The sequence below is a fragment of the Dipodomys merriami genome, unplaced genomic scaffold (assembly GCF_024711535.1).
Source record: "Dipodomys merriami isolate MVZ:Mamm:240054 unplaced genomic scaffold, mDipMer1.0.p SCAF_3, whole genome shotgun sequence".
In the NCBI taxonomy this organism is placed as follows: domain Eukaryota; kingdom Metazoa; phylum Chordata; class Mammalia; order Rodentia; family Heteromyidae; genus Dipodomys; species Dipodomys merriami.
In genome coordinates, this window is record NW_027204492.1 from 15,466,955 (window position 1) to 15,490,195 (window position 23,241).

General features: G+C 40.6%; 1 protein-coding gene across 3 annotated transcripts in view; it reads right to left on the reverse strand.

Annotated features, from left to right (window-relative positions):
• The window catches only part of Phf6 (PHD finger protein 6), a 64,188-nt gene that overhangs the window by 3,473 nt on the left and 37,474 nt on the right, over positions 1–23,241 (reverse strand). For all 3 annotated transcript variants that reach the window (XM_070039706.1, XM_070039708.1, XM_070039707.1), the window contains exons 6-10: positions 15,536–15,702; positions 15,242–15,385; positions 12,322–12,426; positions 7,402–7,535; positions 56–185 (exon numbers count right to left, since the gene is read on the reverse strand). In XM_070039706.1, coding sequence (XP_069895807.1) covers positions 56–185; positions 7,402–7,535; positions 12,322–12,426; positions 15,242–15,385; positions 15,536–15,702 — 680 coding nt within the window. The remainder of the gene's footprint in view (positions 1–55; positions 186–7,401; positions 7,536–12,321; positions 12,427–15,241; positions 15,386–15,535; positions 15,703–23,241) is intronic.

Here is a 23,241-nt window from a genome sequence, read left to right on the forward strand (position 1 = left end):
TTTATCAGTGTGTTTTGTATCCTGATAACAGATGTGGTATAATGAACTTTCATACCTAGTTTCCATTAAGTTGCTGCTGCATTAGTTGTTGCTGCTCAATTTCTACTTTTCCCCGGCTTTTACTCTCTCGTTCCTCATCTTCTTCATCTCTCTCATCATTTCCACTATGATTTTTACAATATAGTCTACAATGATGAAAGACAAAAATCTCAAAATCCTTTGTCACTGTTGATGAGAATACATTTATGCAATCATTAGTGGAAGAGCTTGGTGCCCATGTAAAACAGGAGTTTTTCATTCACAATTTTAAACACCCCCAATTCACTACCAGGCCATTTGTATCTAAAAGATAATAGAAGTTGATTTGAAACAAAACCTCCTGTTTATTTAGGGCAACAGTTATAAAGCAATCCCTTCTTTTTCCCAGAGATTAAAAGCAATTTTTTGTCAGTCATGAGGCTTGAACTTGGGGCCTGGGCACCGTCCCTGACCTCTTTTGCTCAAGGCTAGTGCTCTACCACTTTAAGCCACAGTGCCACTTCCGGTTTTCTGGTGTTTAATTAGAGATACAAGTCCCCTGGACTTTTCTGCCCAGGCTGGCTTTGAACTGCGATTCTCAGATCTCAGCCTCCTGAGTAGCAAGGATTACAAATGTGAGCCACAGGCACTTGGCTTAAAACAAATTTTGAGCCAATGAAAAAACAGTAAGTTTCAGATATATAGATGTAATATATAAATTTCTAGAAATCCATATACAAAATTTACAATTATATTTCAACAAATATATTCTATGTACATTGCTATTTTCTGCTCATATTGCAGGAAACAAGGTCTCCTCAAACGTTTCAAATTACTTTTGGTCATGAGTGCCTTAACCTTTGCTAGAATATCTCCATAAATCATACAAAAATTCCCCACATTATATATTTGGCTGTCTCTTAAACTAGTATGGTCCTTTCAGCTGTGTGTGTGCTTGCGTGCGTGCGTGCGTGCGTGCGTGCGTGCGTGCGTGCGTGCGTGTGTGTGTGTGTGTGTGTGTGTGGTGTGGTTGTGCTGATCCTGGGGCTTAAACATAGTTGATAGGCACCATCCTTGAGCTTTTTTGCTCAAGGCTAGCCCCCTTATCACAGCTCCACTTCCAGCTATTTGGTAGTTAATTGGACATTGAGTCTCATGGGCTTTCTTGCCTGGGCTAGCTTTGAACCGTAATCTTCAGATCTCAGCCTCCTGAGTAGCTAGAATTACAGATGTGAACATCTGCATCCTGATTGGTTGAGATGGGATCAGCTGGTTTGTCACCTGCACCACCCTGTGGATGTGTCTAGAACTGCTTCATTTGGGTCTCTTCTATCCCATAGTTCATACAAGCTGGGAATAATAAAGCCTAAAGGTGTGGTTAGCTTCAACTTCAATTTTGGCTGTTCAGTCCAGACACTGTAGATGATCCTGCATACTTTAAGAGGCATGCCATTTCACTGTTCCACTATCAGTGATGCTATGCTTGCTAGCAGTCCTACTTCACAATTGTAATGGTAGATGTGCCCCACTTTAAAACCAACAAGTCATCTCCAGAATGAGTCTTCAACATCATGTTGTTCCCATCACCTTTTCAGTATATATATACTCTGTATATTTGAAACTAAGTTTTTTTTTTTTGTGGCACGGGTTTTTTTGTGGTTTATGTTAATATTTGTTTGGGGTACAGTACTGGAGCTTGAACTCAGGGCCTCATGCTCTCATTTGGCTTTTTCACTCATGGTTGGTGCTCTACCACTTGAGCCACACCTCTAACTGCAGCTTTTTGCTGGTTAACTGGAAATAAGAAATTCCCAGATTTGTTTTCCTGGGCTTGCTCTGAACCATAATCCTCAGAGCTCAGACTCCTCAGTAGCCAGGATTATGAGCATAAGCCACCCACACAGAAGGGACTTTTATGCTGCCATAAAGGTTATGGTAGTCAGCACATCTCAGTGTCCTGAATAGCTAGGATTATAGAGTACTTGCTTTGAACTCAGGGCCTCAACTTGTTAAATACATTCTATGAAATTTGAGCCATGCCTTCAGCCCTTTATTATAGTTTTTAATAAAAATGATATGTGATTTTGCATAATCAGCAATAGGCAGGCTGATCTGAGCCCAATTTTAGGTCAATTACAGACTATATGACAGGAAAAGTGCTTTAAAAAATCTCCAAGTATGTACTCTTGTGGTCACTAATGGATAAATGATTATATAGGAATATATGTGTCACTGATCATCTAAGCTACATCTAACATTTTAATAAACTAAAAGGGCAAGTGTGGTGTGAAGTATAGTAACAACTGACTTCTATCTGTGCTCATGAGTTTTCTTTCCACTCTTAAACTATTTTCAATAACTGTCAAAGAGTTATGGAGGACTTGTGCCTTCACATGCTATCCACTGAAAACTTCCTTTCTTTTTAGTTTTTTTTCCCACTGCCTCCTCCTCCTCCTCCCCCCCTCCCCGTGTGTGTGTGTGTGTGTGTATGTGTGTGTGTCTGTGTGTGTGTATGTGTGTGTGTGTGTGTGTGTGTGTGTGCTGTCCCTGAGCTTTTGTGCTCAAGGCTTGCACTCTACCACTTGAGCCACAGCTCCATTTCTGGCTTGTTTGTTTTGGGTAATTAATGGGAGATTAGAGGCTCACAGAATTTCCTGCTCTGCTGTGAGGAGCCAAGATAATAGGTGAGAACCAACAGTGACCGGCTGTTTCTTTTCCAATTATCAAATGAGATTCCTATACTACCTATGAAGCATATTCCCTAAAACATAACGTGAATATAAACTAAACCTTTGAATCAATTTATAGAAAGTATAGGAGAAAGGGTAAAGACAAGTGGAATACCATCATAAAGTAGTAAACAGACACATCTACAGTTTGGGACTTCCAGAGGACAATTCATCAGGGTTTTTCACATTGAGAGAAAAGGTGAGATTGAGGAAGAGATGACTTCATATTAAAACAGAATTAAATAAAAAAATGCAGTGCATGGACTTTGTATATATACAAATTGGAACAAATTAAGTCTAAAAAGACACTTGTGACTGGGTGTACTGGTACATACCTGTAATCCCAGGTGCTTGGGAGGTAGAGATAAGAGGATTTCAGTTTGAGGCCAGCCCAAACAATAAATTAGTGAGGTACCATCCCAACCAATAATGCATACTTATCATTGCAACTATGAAGGAAATGTAAATAGGACTGTAGTCCAGGCTAGTGTAGGCATAAATAAAACCATATTTGAAAAATAACGGGGGGGGGGGGGGCTGGGAAGGTGGCTCAGTGGTAGAGCGCTTGCCTTGCATGCCAGAGGCCCTGGGTTCAATTCCTCAGCACCACATAAGAAAAAAACCGGAAGTGGCGCTGTGGCTCAAGTGGTAGAGCACTAGCCTTGAGCTGAAGAGCTGAGGGACAGTGCCCAGGCCCAGAGTTCAAGACCCACGTCCAAAAAAAAAAAAAAAAAGAAAAATAACGGGGGCTAGGAAGGTGGCTCAGTGGTAGAGCGTTTGCCTTGCATGCATGAGGCCCTGGGTTCGATTCCTCAGCACCACATAAGCAAATAAAAAAAAAGCCGGAAGTGGAGTTGTGGCTCAAAGTGGTAGAGCGCTAGCCTTGAGCTGAAGAGCTGAGGGACAGTGCCCAGGCCCAGAGATCAGGCCGCATGACTGGAACCCCCCCAAAAAAAAAGAAAAAGAAAAAGAATGGAAGCAAAAACAATGGCTCAAGTGATAGATCACCTATCTAGCAAGTGTGAAGCCCTGAGTTCAAACCACAGTATGGCCAAAAAAAGACAATTGTGGAAATGTGAAAATATGGATTATATGTGATGGTTCTGAAAAACAATTGTTAATTAATTAATTTTCTAGGTCATGGGCTTGAACTCTGGGCCTGTGCACTGTCTCTCAGCTCTTGAGCTCAAGGCTAGCGCTCTACCACTTGCGCCATAGCGCCACTTCCAGTTTTCTGCTGGTTTATTGGGGATTAGAGTCTCAGACTTTCCTGCCCAGGTTGGCTTTGAACTGTGATCTCCAGATCTCAGCCTCCTGAGCAGCTAAGATTAGAGGCATGAGCCATTGGCACCCAGCACAGTTATTTTATAACATATGATTATGAGGTAGTAATTACATTAGAAATTCCAGTGTTTTGAGATACATACTGAAGTATGTAGGGAATCTAAAGGCAAGAGATTTGAGCTAGATCTTGGGGAAAATACCAATAAATGAAACAACTGTGGCAATAATTTGGTAACTGCTAATGGGCAAATTTGTCATACTATTATATTTTTATATAAATTTTACAATCTTTTTGATAGAAAGTCTCCTCTAAAAGGACAAGATTTTTTTTCTTGTCAAGACAGATTTTTATCATTTTGTGTGCTAGTATACAGAGGCTTGAACTCAGGGCCTCATGTTCTTGCTTAGCTTTTTTTTTTCTTTTTCTTTTTTGTTGGTGGTGGGGCTTGTACTCTGGACCTGGGAGCTGTCCCTTAGCTCTTGAGCACCACTTCCAGTTTTCTAGTGGTTAATTGGAGAAAAGAGTCTCACAGACTTACCTCACTGGGCTGGCTTTGAACTGCAATCCTCAGATCTCAGCCTCCTGAGTAGCTAGGATTACAGGTGTAAGCCACCAGCACATGGCTAGCTTTTGTATTTATTTTTCAGGGGTTTTGTGTATGTGTGTGTAGTTCTGAGGCTTTAACTCAAGGCCCTGAGCTTTCACTTGGCTTTTTCACTGAAGGATGGGGCTCAATCACTTGAACCTACCTCCACTTCCAGATTTATTTTGTGGGGGTCCTGGGACTTGGACTCCCAGAGTTTTTATGCTCTACCACTTGGGCCACAGCTCCACTTCCTGCTTTTTATTGGCTAACCAGAGATAAGAGTCTCACAGACTTTTCTGCTGAGGCTGGCTGGACTCAAATCACCATCTTATCTCAGCTTCCTGAGTGTCTAAGGATTACAGGTATGACTCACTGGTGATTGGCCAAATTTTCATCTTTTATGGGATTATTATTCATTTGTGGATTATTTTCCATAGTCCTTTATGAGTTTTTCATGAGTCTAGGCACAAAATCATAGCCGTCAACTGGTTAAATTATACCTCCACTGTCACCGAGCATCTTTATGATGGGAGGCTGTTTTTTTGAACATTCATATTAAATAATTTAAAATATAATACACAAGACAGAATAAACATAAATAAAAATCATTATATCTTCCCTCACCTCTTTTTTTTTTTTTTTTGCCAGTCCTGGGGCTTGACCTCAGGGCCTGGGCACTGTCCATGAGCTTCTTTTGCTCAAGGCTAGTACTCTACCACTTGAGCCACAATGCCACTTCTGGCCTTTTCAATGTATATAGTATTGAGGAATTGAACCCAGGGCTTCATGCATACTAGGCAAGCAATCTACCACTAAAGCCATATTCCCAGCCCTTTGATTATTTTTTTTGTGACAGGGCCTTCTTATATAGCCCCAGAAGGATTCAAACTCAAAATCCTCCTGTTTCCACTTCCTGAATGTTTGGATTACAAGTATGGGCACCAGGCCCAGCTACCCTTGCCTTTTACATTATATATATGGTCAAGACCCAGAAAGGGGTGCTAAGGAATGAAAACCATATTGGGGAGATAGGGACGCCATTTAATTCAGCTCTATCCCAAACTACTTGCATGTAGATGCTCATTTGAATTCAGTATTCCAAAATCCACATTACAAATTTAACAAACAAATTTCAGCCATGTGCCAGTACCTCCCACCTATATTCCTAGCTATTAAGGAGGCTGAGATCTGAGAAGTGAGGTTGAAAGCTGGCCCAGGCAGGAAAGTCCATGAGACTATCTCCAATTAACCTGCAAAACGCCAGACTGAGGTTATGACTCAAGTGGTAGAATGCCGGCTGTAAGCAAGCAAAGCATAAGGCCATCAATTCAATCAAGTGCCAGTACACACACACACACACACACACACACACACACACACACACACACACACACACACACACACACACACACACACACACACACACACACACACACACACACACACACACACACACACACACACACACACACTTCAATGCAAAAAATAAAAACGATTCAACTTAATCCAACTCATCATAGATCCTAGTAAAAATGTTTTTGCTTAGAGATAACCACTAAAACATGGTTTTCTAACAGCTAAAAAGTAAAAATAACCTAAATAAGGAACCAATAAAATGACTATATATAACTCTGTGTGTGTGTGTGTGTGTGTGTGTGTGTATTACAGAACACTGTGCAATCATCAAAACAAATGTAAACTATTTAATGTCACAAAAAAAATGTTTCATGCTGGGCGCTGGTGGCTCATGTTTATAATCCTAGCTACTCAGAAGGCTGAGATTTGAGCCAGAAGTGGAGTTGTGGCTAAAGTAGTACAGCACTACCCTTGAGCAAAAGAGCTCTGAGACAATGCCCAGGCCCTAAATTCAAGCCCCAGGACCAGCCCAAAAAGAAAGAAAGAAGATAAATAAATATACAAAAGTTCAGGGATTCTTACCAAATTAATTTTCATGAACTTAAAGAAATGGAACCATTACACTACTAGCTCATTAAAAGCACAGTACCTAGAAATCCTAATCTCTGGTCCTTTTTCTTTCCCTCCCTCTCCTTGTCTATCCATCCCTTTGGTTGTGCTGATAATTGAACTCAGGGCCTACTAGCTATAATCCTAGCTACTCAGGAAGTTCAGTACCACTGAGTTTCACCCCAAACTCTTGTCATTCTATGCAGACAATCTTTTCGCTTCTATCTTTATAACTAAATACTATTCTAACACAGAGTGAGCAGTAATGTTGGAGGAATGAATGGTAACCCAGAGGTACATAGTCAGGAGAAAATCCTTATAGAATACCTTCAGAAATGAATTATACTACTTGTGGGTAGATGGGAGGGAAAAATTAGGAGAGAACAAGGGAAGGGTTGACATGCAAAAAGAAATGTATTCTTTATCTGACTTATGTTGCTGCAACCCCTCTATACATCCCTTTTATAACATTATTTTTTTTTTGGTCAGACATGCGGCCTGAACTCTGGGCCTGGGTGCTGTCCCTCAGCTCTTCAGCTCAAGACTAACGCTCTACCACTGGAGCCACAGCACCACTTCTGGCTTTTTCTGCTTATGTGGTGCTAAGGAATCGAACCCAGGGTCTCATGCACGCAAGACAAGCGCTCTACCCCTGTGCCACCTTCTCAGCCCACAATAAAAAATATTAAAAAGAGAATACCTTCAGTATTCATGACTATATACCAACTAATAGAGATTGAGCAAAGTCATGATATATATTTAAGGGAAGTTATTTACTGGTATGTTCAGCCAAATGGATAATTCTTGGGTTTTCTTACTTGTAAATGCCTCGTGACATATTTTCAATGTATTTAGCTTTGTCTTGTACTCCACAGTGGTAATGGTAGGTTTTAACACAGGCTTTTATTTCGCATCCAATAGTAGCACCAGGCTGACTGCAAAGTGTACATTTCTGTTTAAAAGAAAGAGAAAACAATCATAAGCAGTATTTACAAGTTTAGGCAATTTTATGTACTTCAGTAATAAACTCAGTCAAACATCCCAGTTTAAAAACAGCAGCCATTTTCTTTTGAAAAAGTATGGCAATGAACCTACTATTATATATCACCTAATTAAAACTGTACTAACCATGAAAGACCTGATATCTCAATATATAGATAAGATACTCCTTGTTAATGCCAACCACAAAAACTACATTGCATTTCAGAGATTTTATTTTTATTTTTTTGGCAGCCATGGGGCTTGAACTCAGAGCCTGGGTGCTGTCCCTAAGCTCTTTCACTCAAGGCTAGCACCCTACCACTTTGAGCCACAGCACCACTCTTGTTTTTCTGGTGGTTAATTGGAGGTTAAGAGTCTCACAGACTTTCCTGCCAGGCTGGCTTTGAACTGTGACCCTCAGATCTCAGCTTCCTGTGTAACTAGGATTACAGGCATGAGCCCTCAACCACCAGCCCCCAGCTGATTTGATGTCATTTCCTCCCAGAGCTCATTTCCTCTGATTGAGGAAAAGAATGAGAAAATAGGAAAGCAATCTTCTCAGAAGAGGGAAAATTAGGCAAAAGGGCAGAGCCAAACCTGTTCCACAATTTTCAGTTTGGCCTAAATCATCCTCACCTAAAGAATGTTCTGAGAGGGTTGGGAAGGTGGTAGAGTGGTTGCCTAGCATGCATGAAGCCCTGGGTTTGATTCCTCAGTGCACATAAACAGAAAAAGCTGAAAGTGGTGCTGTGACTCAAGTGGTAGAGTGCCAGCTTGAACAAGAAAGCTCAGGAACAGTTCCCAGGCCCTGAGTTCAAGCCCCAGGACTGGCCAAAAAAAAAAAGAAAGAAAGAATGTTCTGAGAAGCTAGGTATCAGCAGCTTAGGCCTGTAATCCTAGCCATTCAGGAGACTAAGATCTGAGGATCAAGGTTCAAAGCCAGCCAGGGCAAGGAAGTCTGTAAGACTCTTATCACCAATTAACCACCAAAAAAGACAGAAGTGGAGCTGTGGCTCAAGGGGTAGAGTGTTAGCTTTGAGCAAAAAAGAAAAAAACCCTCAGGGATAACAATCAAACCGTAAGTTCAAGCCCCAGGACAGACACCAAAAAAATATTCTGAGATAAAAAGTGACTGCTGCCAGGCGCTGGTGGCTCACGCCTGTAATCCTAGCTACTCAGGAGGCTAAGATCTGAGGATCGTGGTTCAAAGCCAGCCTGGACAGGAAAGACCATGAGACTCCTATCTCCAATAAACCACCAGAAAATTGGAAGTGGTGCTGTGGCTCAAGTGGTAGAGCGCTCGCCTTGAGCTGAAGAGCTGAGGGACAGAGCCCAGGCCCAAAGTTCAAGCCCCATGACCGACAAAAAAAATGTGACTGCTCAAAATGTAAGATTTTAATGCCCAGTAAGTTCACAAAACAATGAGTTAAGCAGATTTTTTTTTATTATAGAATCTCTTATAGCCTTTCCTCTAGGAAGGGGTGCATAATAAAGAATTTTCAATTTTATTGAGCTCTAGATGTTCTTTTATTTTGGAGTGGTGTGCAGTCTATTGGTGGGCCACTTTTTTTTTGTAGGTTGTGGGGGCTGAACTCTGGGCCTGGGCACTGTCCCTCAGCTCTTCAGCTCAAGGCTAGCACCCTACCACTTGAGCCACAGCGCTACTTCCAGCTTTTTTTTCCTTATGTGGTGCTAAAGAATTGAATCCAGGGCCTCATGTATGTTGAGGCAAGCACTCTACCACTGAGTCAACTTCCCAGCCCTGGTGGACTACTTTTAACATACAGAGAGGGACATGTTAAGTTAGCAGTTACCTAACTTTCAACGAAGAGGAACAGTAAGTTGACCAAGAGAACTGTTTTCCCTCTCACTATTTGAATTTTTTTAAAAATATGATATGACATTGTTACATGATGAGATAAAATGATTTCCCTGTTTTAGTCTAGAAGTTCTGTTCTTGAATGTATATGCTAATATTGGGGCTTGAACTCTGAGCCTTGTACTCTCCCTTAGCCTTTTTTTGCTGAAGGCTAGCATGCAATCATTTGAGCCACAGCTCTAGTTCCTGCTTGTGGATGATTAATTGGAGTTTCATGGATTCTTCTGTTTGGGGTAGCTTTGAACCTCAATCCTCAGATCTCAGTGTCCTGAGCAGCTAGGATTACAGGTCTGAGTCATCAGTATCAGGCTAGGTTCTCTTTTTTTTTTTTTTTTTTTTAGCACTTTCATTTTCAAAGTAAGTAAAGTATCAAACTAAATTAGATCTAAATGGAACCAATGACAATTTTAACATCTTCAAATAGGAAGTTTCACAAACAAAGGGTCAGTCATTGCTGGTACAGTCAGACAATAATCCTAAGTGTCTGAAATCATGACATGAAAGATGGAAGGGAACTTTAGAGTGGGAGGATCAGACTCACAGTCTGAATGCAAACATCAGACTTAGGGACCTCTCTAATAAGACTAAGTACAAGTACAGTCCTTCCAGTGAGCTATTCTTATCTCCCCCAAAATTAAAACTGAAACAAATCAAACTTTTGCTTGTAATTCCCACTTTAAATGGAAATAGGGAGGATAGAGAAGTGAAGTGGTATTACCAAAAATGCAAAAAAAAGTAGAGCCTTCAAAAAACATCCACACACATACAAAAACACAAAACAAAGACACAGAGGAGGGCACTGTTGGCTCAGGCCTGTAATCCTAGCTAATCAAGAGGCTGAGTTCTGAGGATCAGGGTTCAAAGCCAGGCCAGACTCATATCTACAATTAATCACTAAAAAGGTGGAAGGAAAGGCTCTAGCTCAAGTTGTAGAATACTACCATTGAGCAAAAGAAACTCAGGGACAGCACCCAGGCCCTGAGTTCAAGAGTCAGGACTGGTATACACACACACGTACACACAGACAAGGAAGAGGGGCTGCCCTATACTACTTAAAGGATATAGAACCAAATGTAACATGAGATTCTCTTTTGGAATCCAATTCACATAAATCTACTTTATAGAGCAGTTTTGAGATAATTGGGGAAATGAATATGAACTGGAGGTGGGAGCTATATGGTACTAAGAAATTAACTGTTATAGCTAAATTGTAATGACATTACTATTGGGTAAGAAATTATTCAATTAAGAAATGCATACTGGCCAGGTGCTGGTGGCTCATGCCTGTAATCCTAGCTATTCAGGAGGCTGAGAGCTGAGCATCTCGGTTCAATGTCAGCCAGAGCTTAAAGTCCTTGAGACTCTTACCCACAATTGGCTAGTTGGAGATTAACCACAAGAAAACTGGAAGTGGAGTTGTGGCTCAAAGTGGTATAGTGGTAGCCTTGAGCAGAAGAGCTCAGGGACAGTGAGCGCCCAGGCCCTTAGTTAAACCTCACCATCAGAAAAAAAGCAAAAACAAAAACAAAAAACTTCGAGCAACAAGAATCCAAGGCATAAGTGAAGTGAGCCAAAACTTCTTGATATCTGATGAATCAAAGTGATAGATACACATGTTACTGATCTTTTTAATTTTGATATGTCCGAACATTTTCATAATAAAAATTGTAAATTCTTCCTAGAGATAAGTGCTGTCTTAAAGACTGCAATCCATTTTCATAAAGCTTAAAGGAGTAACTGATCAATATTGATGCCAATATTTCTCAAAACTACTTATTAATAATTCAGCAAATTTAAAAACATGAGACTAAAGTCTAGGCACAGTGGCTCACATCATACGTAGGCAAAAAGCCAGCCCAGGAAAAAATGTTACTGAGATTCTATATCAACAAACAAGTTTGGCCTGTGGTACATACCTGTAATTCCAGCATGGTAAGGAGGAGTATAGTTAGGAAGGTGTAGTTAGGAGAATCAAGGTCCCAGGCTGAACCCAGACAAAAAAGTAAAACTCTGTCCAGACAATTAATAAAGCAAACTAGGCTGGGGGCCTTGCTCAAGTTCTAGAACACTAGCAAGCACAAGGCTCTTAACTTTAATACTGCCAAATAAATAAGCATAAATAATTTAAAACCTGAAAATGAAGTAAATTTTATAAGGGAAAATTTAAGGATATGATAAAAAAAACATTATAACAGACATAAACATTTATATTGACTTCAAATAGAAGACCTTAAAAATTTACAGAGCACTGGTGGCTCATGCCTGTAATCCTAGCTACTCAGAAAGCTGACATCTGAGGATTGCAATTGAAAGCCAGCTCAGAGAAAAAGTTCATGAGACTTTGATATCCAATTAAGTACCAAAAAAGCTGGAAGTGGGGCTGTGGCTCAAGTGCTAGCCTTGAGCAAATAAAGCTCAGAGATAGCACCTGGGCCCTGAGTTCAAGTGCCACAGCCAGCACACGCATGAAAAGTTTTCCTTTTATTGAAAAAGAATTAACAACATTGGAGAGGTTCTCAAGTGTAATTAGGTTCATGAAATTTTTTACTAAACAAGCTTATGTATTTAAACTTAATAAGGTTTGTCACAGTTGTAATCTCATTTATTTCATTAAAGTGCTCACAAATATCCTGAACTATAAACCTTCCCCATATAATTCTCTTAAGAAATGAAGTTACAGAGAATGAGGAGTGAGCTTTAGTATCACCAGCAGCCTTTATTACATTATAAATAAGTAATATAATAGTAGTAATAACATATGGACTACTTCATATTAAATTTCTTGATGGCTGGACAAATTTGACATACGTTCTAGATTTAAAACAGAGACTCAAGAAGAGTAATGTGCTACAACACAAATATTAAAAAAATCACAGACCATTCTTTTTCCTCGCTTTATCTCCTGGAGTACTGTTTTAATATCAAAGTCTCCAAATTCTGCTCTTGAGGTGGTGGTCAGCTGCACAGTGCCAGAGGAGAACAACTAGAAGAAAAATACAGGAACATTATCATTCATAGTCCTTAGGAGAGAGAGATGAAATCATATATCAAATGTGTTATATTACTTTAATTTCCACAGGAAAGGCTGACCTTTTTTCCCTCAATAATCAAGTACCAACACAAATATTTTAATATATGTATCTGATTACAATATGATTCATAATAAGGACATTGAAAAAACTCTAAGATCGACAGTAGTATCTGTTAAAATATCCTGTTTTATACAATGAAGGTTTCAACACCATCATACTGAGTGACTCAACTGTTTTACATTCCCACAAATTTATTAAATCTACTACTTTTTTGTCAGTCCTGGATAGCATTCTACCACTTAAGCTACAGTGCCACTCCCAACTTTTTCTGAGTAGTTTTTTTGGAAATAAGAGTCTCATGGGCTTTCCTGCCCAGGCTGGCTTTGAACCACAATCCTCAGATCTTAGCCTCCGGTGTAGCTAGGCCTCTAATCTTAGCATCCCGCTAAAATCACTTTTTTTTGTCCATCCTAGGAACTTGAACTCAGGGCCTGTGCACCGTCCTTCCGTGAGCTCTTTTGCTCAAGGCTAGCACTCTACTACTTTGAGCTACAGCACCACTTCCAGTTTTCTGATGGTTAATTACAGATAAGTCTCAAAGCCTTTCCTTTTCTCAGAAGGCTGAGATCTGAGGATCACGGTTCAAAACCAGCCCAGGCAGGAAAGACCATGAGACTCCTACCTCCAATAAACCACCAGAAAACTGGAAGTGGTGCTGTAGCTCAAGTGGTAGAGTGCTCGCCTTGAGCTGAAGAGATGAGGGGCAGCATCCAAGCCCAGAGTTCAGGCCCCATGGCTGACAAAAAAAAAAAGGGCTGGGAAGGCGGCTCAGTGGTAGAGTGCTTGCCTTGCATGCATGAGGCCCTGGGTTCGATTCCTCAGCACCACATAAGAAAAAAGAAAAAATCCCAAAGTGGTGCTGTGGCTCAAGTGGTAGAGCACTAGTCTTGAGCTGAAGAGCTGAGGGACAGTGCCCAGGCCCAGAGTTCAGGCCCCACAACCGGACCCCCCCAAAAAAAAAGAAAAAGAAAAAATCCCAGGTAAATTTGTTATGTAATCTAGTCAAGGCCTTTTTATAGGGCTGGGCGCTGGTGGCTCACACCTATAATACTAGTTACTCAGGAATCTGAGATCTGGGTTCAAAGCCAGTCCAAAGAAGAAAGTTCACTTATCTCCAATTAGCCTACCAAAAAGACAAAAGTGGGAGCTGTGGCTCAAATAGCAGACAGCCTTGAGCAAAAAAAGGTAAGGGACATGCCTAAGCCCTGAGTTCAAGCCCCAGGCCACACACACACACACACACACACACACACACACACACACACACACACACACACACACACACACACACACACACACACACACACACACACACACACACTCTCTCTCTCTCTCTCTCTCTCTCTCTCTCTCTCTCTCTCATAAAAATATAAAAATACTATAATTTTGAAAACCTAGCACAAATGGGATGATTAATTTAATATAATTTAAATTTAAGTTAAAAAACATTTGTGCATTCTGAAAATCAGGCCTGGATCTACAGAAACAAAAATAAAAAACATATCTATATCTTATTTTTTTTTTTTTTTTGGGTCTGGTCATAGGGCCTGAACTCTGGGCCTGGGTGCTGTCCCTCAGCTCTTCAGCTCAAGGCTAGCACTCTACCACTTGAGCCACAGCACCACTTCCGGCTTTTTTCTTTTTGCTTATGTGGTGCTGAGGAATCGAACCCAGGGCCTCATGCATGCAAGGCAAGCACTCTACCACTGAGCCACCTTCCCAGCCCTATATCTTATTTTTGTATTACAGGAATTTAGGAGGATATTAGGGAAGCTAGGCTCATAAATAAATAACTGTAATACAGTGCTCTAATTACAGCAATAGTAATTGATTTATTAGGGTATAAGTATACTAGAGGTCTTAAAATATCTTCTTTGTATGTGCAGGTCCTAGGGCTTGAACTCAGGGCCTGGGTGCTATTCTTCAGGTAGTACTGTGGCTCAAGTAGTAGAGTGCTAGCCTTGAGCTGAAGAGCTCAGGGACAGCGCCCAGGCCCAGAGTTCAAGCCCCACAACTATCCAAAATTTTAAAAAAAAACAACTATATTTTTTGTGTGTGCATGTCATAGGGTTTTAATTCAGGGCCTGGGTGCTATTCTTCAGCTTTTTTTTCTCTCTACCACTTTCACCACATCTCTCCTTCTAACTTTTTTTGGTGCTTAATTAGAGATAAAGTCTCTTGAACTTCCTGCCTAGGGTGGCTTGGAACCACCATCCTCAGATCTCAGCCTCCTGAGTAGCTAGGATTACAGGCGTGAGCCACCAGTGCCTGGCTCTTAAAACATCTTTATAGACACTTATGAAGATAAAATTTTTGTAGTTGTAAATTAACTAGAATTACAGTTATACTATCCAATACAAACTATATGATGTGGAATGTATCATAATGTTAATTATTATAATATAGTACTTATATCAATATACTGTATATTGTGTTATAATAAATTATGGTCCTATTATAATAATTATTATTATAAGCTAATTAAAGATCCTTTGCAATATGGTAACTGTAATTAGTATTACTTGAAAACCTACAAAACTATAAATGCTGTCCTTTGAACGTCTCTAGTTTATTAAGATTTGAGACTCTAGAATATTGCTATTCATGAGTAAAGCATTAATGCTGAAGGAGAGCTACTGTACTTGATTACTAGCTGAATGGTTTTCAGAAACAGGCTTAAAAGCACATGAAAAGAACCATACTTACCATGCACTTATAATGTGCAGCTGCCTTCTTGGCATTAAATATATGCAATTTTCCTCTGGCTTCATTTTCTTCCTCCCCTACATGACAAAAGCCACATTTAGGCCTAGTGTCACTAGGACTGCTTCTGTGGGGAGACCTGTCTCTCTGTAAATGCCAAAGAGAAAAAAAATGCTTAAATTGTTGAGTACTTCAAACTTTTTAACATCTCAAACGGTAAGCCTTACCTATAGACACAGTTTAAATGAAATATTCACATTTCAACAAAAAGTAAAAATCCACCCGCCTTCTACTTACATAGGAGCTACTTTCCATTTCGTCTGTTCCATGGGAAGATGTGGACCTGGTATCTTCTGACACGCCTTTAAAATTAGTTTTTCTTGGTCTTCCTTTACGACTTTTCTTTTTACTTTTTGGGGATGAAGGCTCCAGTTCATGTTCATTAAAACTTTCATCTAAATCAGCTGTTTAAAAAAATGAATAAAAGCTTTATAGAGACCAATCTTAAAATAAGATCATGGTTCCTTAGGACAGAGGTTTTCCTTAGAACAAAATTGTCCATACAAGGGAGGAGGCAAACCAGGTGCTGGTGGCTCACACCTGTAACCCTAGCTGTTCCTGTTCAGAAGGCTGAGATCTAAGGATCACAGTTCAAAGTCAGCCCATGCAGGAAAGTCTGTGAGACTCTTATCTCCAATAAACTACCAGAAAACCGAAGTGGCACTGTGGCTCAAGTGGTAGAGCGCTCACCTTGAGCTGAAGAGCTGAGGGACAGCGCCCAGGCCCAGAGTTCAAGCCCCAGGACTGGCATGCAGGCATGCTGCACACACACACACATACATACATACATACACACACACACACACACATATTTCAATATCATTAGGAAAAGAAAATGTTTATACCCTTTGGGTAACAGAGGGAGTCAAAACGATCAAAGTATATTATGTGCATTTGTCACAATGAAAGCCACTACTTTGTACAATTAATCTCTGCTAAGAAAAAAATAAAATTAATATCCTAGTGAAAATGAATATTCTAGGTAGTGATTTCAGTTATAAGACTTGATTCCTAAGTAGCTGAAAATGCCCATGAAAACATAAATATAAAGCTAATCACAAGGACTTGTGCTTACATTTTCCATGGCTGCAACCTATTACTTTTATCTCCCCAAGTCAAAATTATAAAAATGTTGTAACACTTAAAAATTGCCTTTTCTAATTATAAAAGATCTAGCTGCATAAAAGCAAAAATCCTCCTTCTGCCTCCTACTTGCACCTGCTGTGCAGTCCCAGCTGGCCTGCGGCCAGCCTCATCTTCATCACACCGCCTCAGCTGCCCTCCCTATGAAGTAACCACTGCTAACTGCTTCTTGTCAGCATCACAGATTCAATGCTGTAGTTTGAGTCTTGGATTTGCCACATACACAACAGCCTTAGATCTGAGACCTACCTCAGGAGGTCCTTGAGTAAATGACTTGAGTTAGAGCAGATCAAGTACTTAGAACAGTATTTGCTTATAAAACATTCACGGGGGCTGGGGGTTGAGGGGTGGGGGGATAAATATGGAGGTGGGAGGGAAGGGATGGTAGGGGAAAAACAAAGAAGGAGACAATAATGCTTGATAGGAAATGTACTCATTACCTTGCACTCTTACTCAATATAATGCTTGAAAAAAAAGAAAGAACAATAAACAAGGGAAAAATAATGTGAGTGCAAATACAAAAAAAAACATTCTCCACAAACATCAACAATTGCTTTCTCTAGGCAAGTTTGTGTGTGTGCGTGCGTGCATGCGTGTGCATGCATGCATGTGTGTGTGTGTGTGTGTGTGTGTGTGTGTATCCATCCTGGGTCTTGAACTCAAGGCCTACAAACTGTCCCTTAGCATTTTTGTTCAAGGCTAGTGCTTACCACTTGAGTCACAGCTCCACTTTTGGGTTTTCCTAGGTGCCATCACTGCACTTTTTCTTTTTTATTATTATTAATTTATGAGGGATTACAATTATGTGAGTCAGGTAATGAGTACATTTCCTTTTGTACAGTGTCTTCTGTTCCCTCATTCTCTCCCACTCCCTCCCTCCCATCTCCACCCACGAGTTGTATAGTTCATGCTCGTCAGTGTCCAGTGAGCTCCAGTACTACACCTTTTCACCCTTTCTCCCTCCACCCACCTGAAGATATACATGTGAATACACCCTATATACAGTAAAGAAGACAGAATCATCAAAAACTAAAAACTAAAGAGGTCTCTTATTTTCATATCTTGGAGTTTATTTCAGTATGCGTATTATTTTATATAACTATGAAGAGACACTTAGGCATTGTGCCTTTGTGTTTCTCTCCTAAGAGTATCCTCTTTTGGTCTCACTGTGTGTGAGTATGTAGAATCCTGTATAATTTATCATATCCCAGTGTATTTTATGTCTAAATCAGACAAAACATGTGCCATTTGTCTCTCTGAGCTTGGCTTACCTTACCCAGATTTATTTTAGTTCCATCCATTTCCCTGCAAATGACATTATTTTATTCTTTCTAATTGTCCCCACACTTTTTCAAGGTTAGCACTCTACCACTTGAGCCATAGCTCCACTTCTAGGGTTTTCGTGACTAATCAGAGGTAAGTATCTCCTGCTCAGGCTGGCTTTGAACTAAGATCCTTGGATCTCAGCCTCCTCCTTCTGGTATTTTGCTGGTCAACTGGAGAAAATAATTTCATTAAGGTCCTTCTCATGTGGCTTCAAACCACAATGCTTAGATCTCAGCCTTCTGGGATGCTAGGATTACAAGCATAAGCCACCAGTGCCCAGCATAAAGATATTTAAGGATTTGGTGTGTATATAACAAATGGGATTCTAAGCATACAGTTCATCATGATGCCTTTTCTAATGCATGAAACCTTCCAAGTCCATTTTTACAAATACTTTCTTCTGTGTGAGAGTTCATCCTAATCCACTACATCTAACTAGGCCCTTTAATACAAATGTAAGTTTTTCTCATTGTTTTTAATGTTACAAATGTTGTAATGAACTTTCTCCATTTAGCTTTGCTAACTAATACGTTATTTTAACAGCTTTCCTGTTTAAATGTCTGTGTGTGTGCACGCGCGCGCACACGCACATACACGCGTGCATACAACAGGTGTGTTTTAGAAATACAGGAAGAGCCAACATTTGAGCTTTTGGGGTTTACTATACCAGATTGCTATGCAGTTTTTGTTGATGTTTTGTTTTTTGTCAGTCATGGTGCCTGGCGCTGGGGCTGGACGCTGTCCCTGAGCTCTTCAGCTGAAGGTTAGTGCTCTACCACCTGAGCCACAGAGCCACTTCCAGCCTTTTCTGCTTATGTGGTGTGCTAAGGAATCGAACCCAGGGCCTCATGCATGCAAGGCAAGCACTGTACCACTGAGCCACCTTCCCAGCCACTGCTATGCAGTTTTTATGCAGTATTTGAGACTTATCTGACTCTCAGAACAACCTCATAAAGTGGTATTAATCATCTTCCCAATCCCCAGCCCTATTTTAAAGATAAGGAAATTCAGGAAAATTAAGTAATTTGGGCCAAGGACAGGAAGCTACAGAGTAGGGCAAATTTTTATCAATGAGTAACTACAAGTATGCTTTTAAAATGGGAATACTCACTGTCACAGAATTGCATATGCCCTTGGAAGTTAGAGAATACAGTTATACATATGTTTACATTTACACTGAACTGCTCTGGACCTATACATAAGAAATTGATAGCAATGTTCGCTTTCAGTAAAGGAATTTGGAAATTGAGATACAACGGTGAGAGTGGAAGAAAAGCCTACTTAAGGTGAATGTAGGTTTTACTGGTGGTCTTTACTGTTTCAGTACAGTTGCAATTTCTAAAAATATAAGTAGGGGACAAAACAAGGTCCCATTCCTGGTCTTTTAAAAACACAACACTCACCAGGCACTGGTGGCTCACGCCTGCAATCCTAGAGACTCTGGAGGCTAAGATCTGAAGATCACTGCTCAAAGCCAGCCCGGGCAGGAAAGTTCACAAGATTCTCATCTCTAATAAATTACTAAAAACACCAGAAATGAAGCTGTGGCTCAAGTGGTAAAGCACTAGCCTTGAGTAAAAGAAACTCAGGGACAGTATCCGGCCCTTGAGTTCAAGCTCCAGGACTGGCAAAAAAAAAAAAAAAAAAGGAAAAACCTCTCAGATGTTTTTTTCAGTTTCACTTTGTCTCTGATTTGGTCACAATGGGGCAAGAAGAGCCACTAACTCACCTCCAAGTACTACAAAGTCGTTTCTGTTCCTTAAATGACTATTTTTTTTGTCTGTTATGGGGCTTGAACTCTGGGCCTGGGCACTGTCACTGAGTTCTTCAGCTAAAGGATAATGCTCTACCAGTTGAGCCATAGTGCTACTTCTGTCCTTTTATGTTTATGTGGTGCTGAGGAATCGAACCCAGGGCCTCATGCATGCAAGGCAAGCACTCTACCGCTGAGCCACCTTCCCAGCCCCTTAAATAACTTCTTAACCAATGTTCCCCTCTGCTTTCATTGTCCTGGCATACTCTCTTTTTCTGCCCTCCTCAGAAGGTGTCACAACATTAACAGTGTAAAACAGAAAGGACCACCAAGATAAAACATGTAACTGCCATTTAACTGGACAAAAAACAAAATTTCCTCATCTATCAAATGGAACTGAAAGCAATTCCTTCCTTGTAAGTCTGCTTTAACCAATGGCTGGGGAGGCAGGTATGACAGCTTATACCTGTAATGAGAGTACTTAAGAGGCAGCGAGACAGGAAGATCACAACTTTGAGGCCAGCCTAAGCTACACAGGGAGTTCAAATGTCATCCTGGGCAACACAGCGAGAATCTTTCTCAATAAAACCAAATCAAAATGAATTAAACAAAAAACACAAACACTGGGGCACCGGTGCCTCCTGCCAAAATCCTAGCTACTCAGGATGCTAAGATCCTGGTTTGAAGCCAGCCAGGGAAGGAAAGACTATGAGACTCTTATTTCCAATTAACCACCAAAAAGCCAGAAGTGGAACTGCAGCTTAATTGGTAGAAGACCAGACTTGAACAAGAAAGCTAAGAAACAGAGCCCAGGTCCTGAGTTTGAACCCCAGGAGCAGCACGCATGTGTGTGCACGCGCGCACGCACGCGCACACACACACACACACACACACACACACACACACACACACACACACACACACACACACACACACACACACACACACACACACACACACACACACACACACACACACACACCACAAATGACTTTGGAAAAAGGATTTGTAGACTATAGAGTTCTATTCATTTGTTTGTTATTACTCACACACACACACACACACACACACACACACACACACACACACACACACACACACACACACCACAAATGACTTTGGAAAAAGGATTTGTAGACTATAGAGTTCTATTCATTTGTTTGTTATTACTCATCATGTAACAGGTAGAATGTAACCTCTTGCCAAATAGGATTCTTTTATAAATTCTCACAGGTGCCCACACCAAGCAGGTACTCAATATATGTTTGCTGGAATTAGAACAAAAGAGGTAAGGCTTTAAAAGCTGGGGCAAGCATCAACTGTGCATTTTTATAATGGATGCCAAAGGAAAAGAAGCAATTATTTGACCTGCCCTCTGTCATGCAACAATCATGTGCACTTGTTCTGTATGTTCTTTGTGGCTAGTGAATTCAGCTATCTGATTCTTCAGGAAAAGTATCAAGTAAAGGATGTATTTTATGCATATGCATTAGACATCTACATATGCAAATGTGTGGCAGGCATCCAAAATTCATTATTCTTAATTAAGTGTGCTAAAATATGTCTGAGAAATATGCACTTCAAAATAATTCAGATGGGGGATGATGAAATAAGATTGGCTATGAGCAAAAGATTGCTGTCTGGCTGATGGGTACATGGGGACTCATTATGTTGTTCTTCGTTGTGTACATTTGAATTTTCTTATAATGAAACTTTATCAAGCACTCTAAATTAAAGATGAGCATATAGAGTATCCAAATAGTATTGTATACATAGATGGTCAATAAATCTGGTGAATTTTAAAAGTTTTTTTAAGCCACATAGTGGTGGCTCATGCCTGTAATCCTAGCTACTAGGCAAGCTGAGACTTGGGGAAGATCATGATTTAAGGGCACCATGGGCAAACACTCCAGAGAGCTTCACAACCAATAGCTGAGCTTAGTGGTGTCATATATGCTTGTCATCCCAGGTATATGGGAGGATTGTAGTTTTAGGCTGACCTGATTGAAAAACTGGGTATGAAAGAACACTCTGGGGGCTGGGAAGGTGGCTCAGTGGTAGAGTGCTTGCCTTGCATGCATGAAGCCCTGGGTTCAATTCCTCAGCACCACACAAGCAGAAAAAGCTGGAAGTAGCTCTGTGGCTCAAGTGGTAGAGCGCTCGCCTTGAGCTGAAGAGCTGAGGGACAGCGCCCAGGCCCAGAGTTCAGGCCCCACAACCGACCAAAAAAAAAAAAAAAAGAGAAAGAACACACTGGTCATACCCATTATCGCAGGAAGCAAAAATATAGATTAGATAGATAGATAGATAGATAGATAGATAGAGAGAGAGAGAGAGAGAGAGAGAGAGAGAGAGAGGATTTCAGTCCAGGAAGGAAGTAAAAACTTATTTCAACAATAATTGGCTAGAAGAGCAGCTCAAGTGATACAGTGGTTCCCAAGCAAGTGCAAAGGCCTGAGTTCAAATCCCAGTTGCCAAAAAAAAAGAACAACCAGTAAAAGGTGGCTGGAGGTAGGGCTTAATGATACAGGGCCTGTCTAGCAAGCCTAAGGTCTTGAGTTCAAATCCTGCCAAAATAGAGTATGAAATCAGTTCTATATGAAACAAATATGAATGTTACCAAAATGTTTCAATTGTATTTTGAGAAATATAACTTGAATTACATTGTCTTCCAAGGAAGAACACATGAAAAGATGAGTAATAAAAAGAAGGTAGAGGAGCTGGGAATGTGGCTCAGTGGTAGAGTGCTTGCCTAGCATGCATGAAAGCCCAGGTTCAATTCCTCAGTACTATATAAACAGAAAAGGCTGGAAGTGGTGCTGTGGCTCAAGTGGTAGAGTGGTAGCCTTGAACAAAAAGAAGCTCAGGGACAGTGCCCAGGCCCTGAGTTCAGGCCCCAGAACTGGCCAAAAAAGAAGGAAGGTAGAATTTTAAAAGAATAACAATGGGGGCTGGGAAGGTGGCTCAGTGGTAGAGCACTTGCCTTGCATGCCAGAGGCCCTTGGTTCGATTCCTCAGCACCACATAAGCAAAAAAGAAAAAAGCCAGAGGTGGCACTGTGGCTCAAGTGGTAGAACGCTAGCCTTGAGCTGAAGAGCTGAGGGACAATGCACGGGCCCAGAGTTCAGGCCCACGACCGTACCCAAAAAAAAAATAAATAAATAAAATAATTAAAAAAAAAAGAATAACAATGGTATGCAATATCATGTTGATTGAACACTTACTATAATGCCAGGAATATTACTAAGAGCTACTCAAGTATTATTTAATCTTTGCAATAATCTAAAGTCCCCACACCCTGGTTATGGGGATGTGTGCAGGTTCTGAGGCTTGAATTCAGGGGCCAGGCATTATCCATGAGATTCTTTTGCTCAAAGCTAGAACTCTACCACTTAAGCCACAGCACCACTTCTGGCTTTTTCTGAGTAGTTTATTGGAGATGAGAGTCTCACAGACTTTCCTGCCCAGGCTAGCTTTGAACCACAATCCTTAGATCTCAGCCTCCTTACTAGCTAGGATTACAGGCATAAGCCACTGGTGTCTCACTCCAGCCATATTTTCTTTAATCGCCACTTCACAGATGTAATATCTAAGGTTATTATCTGGGAGCCTTAGATGACATAAATCAGATGAAATAGAGCTGAGATTCAAATTAAGATCTGATTTCATAGCCCATATTCTTAACCTGTACAGCCAATAAGCCCATTTAACACTACTAAGC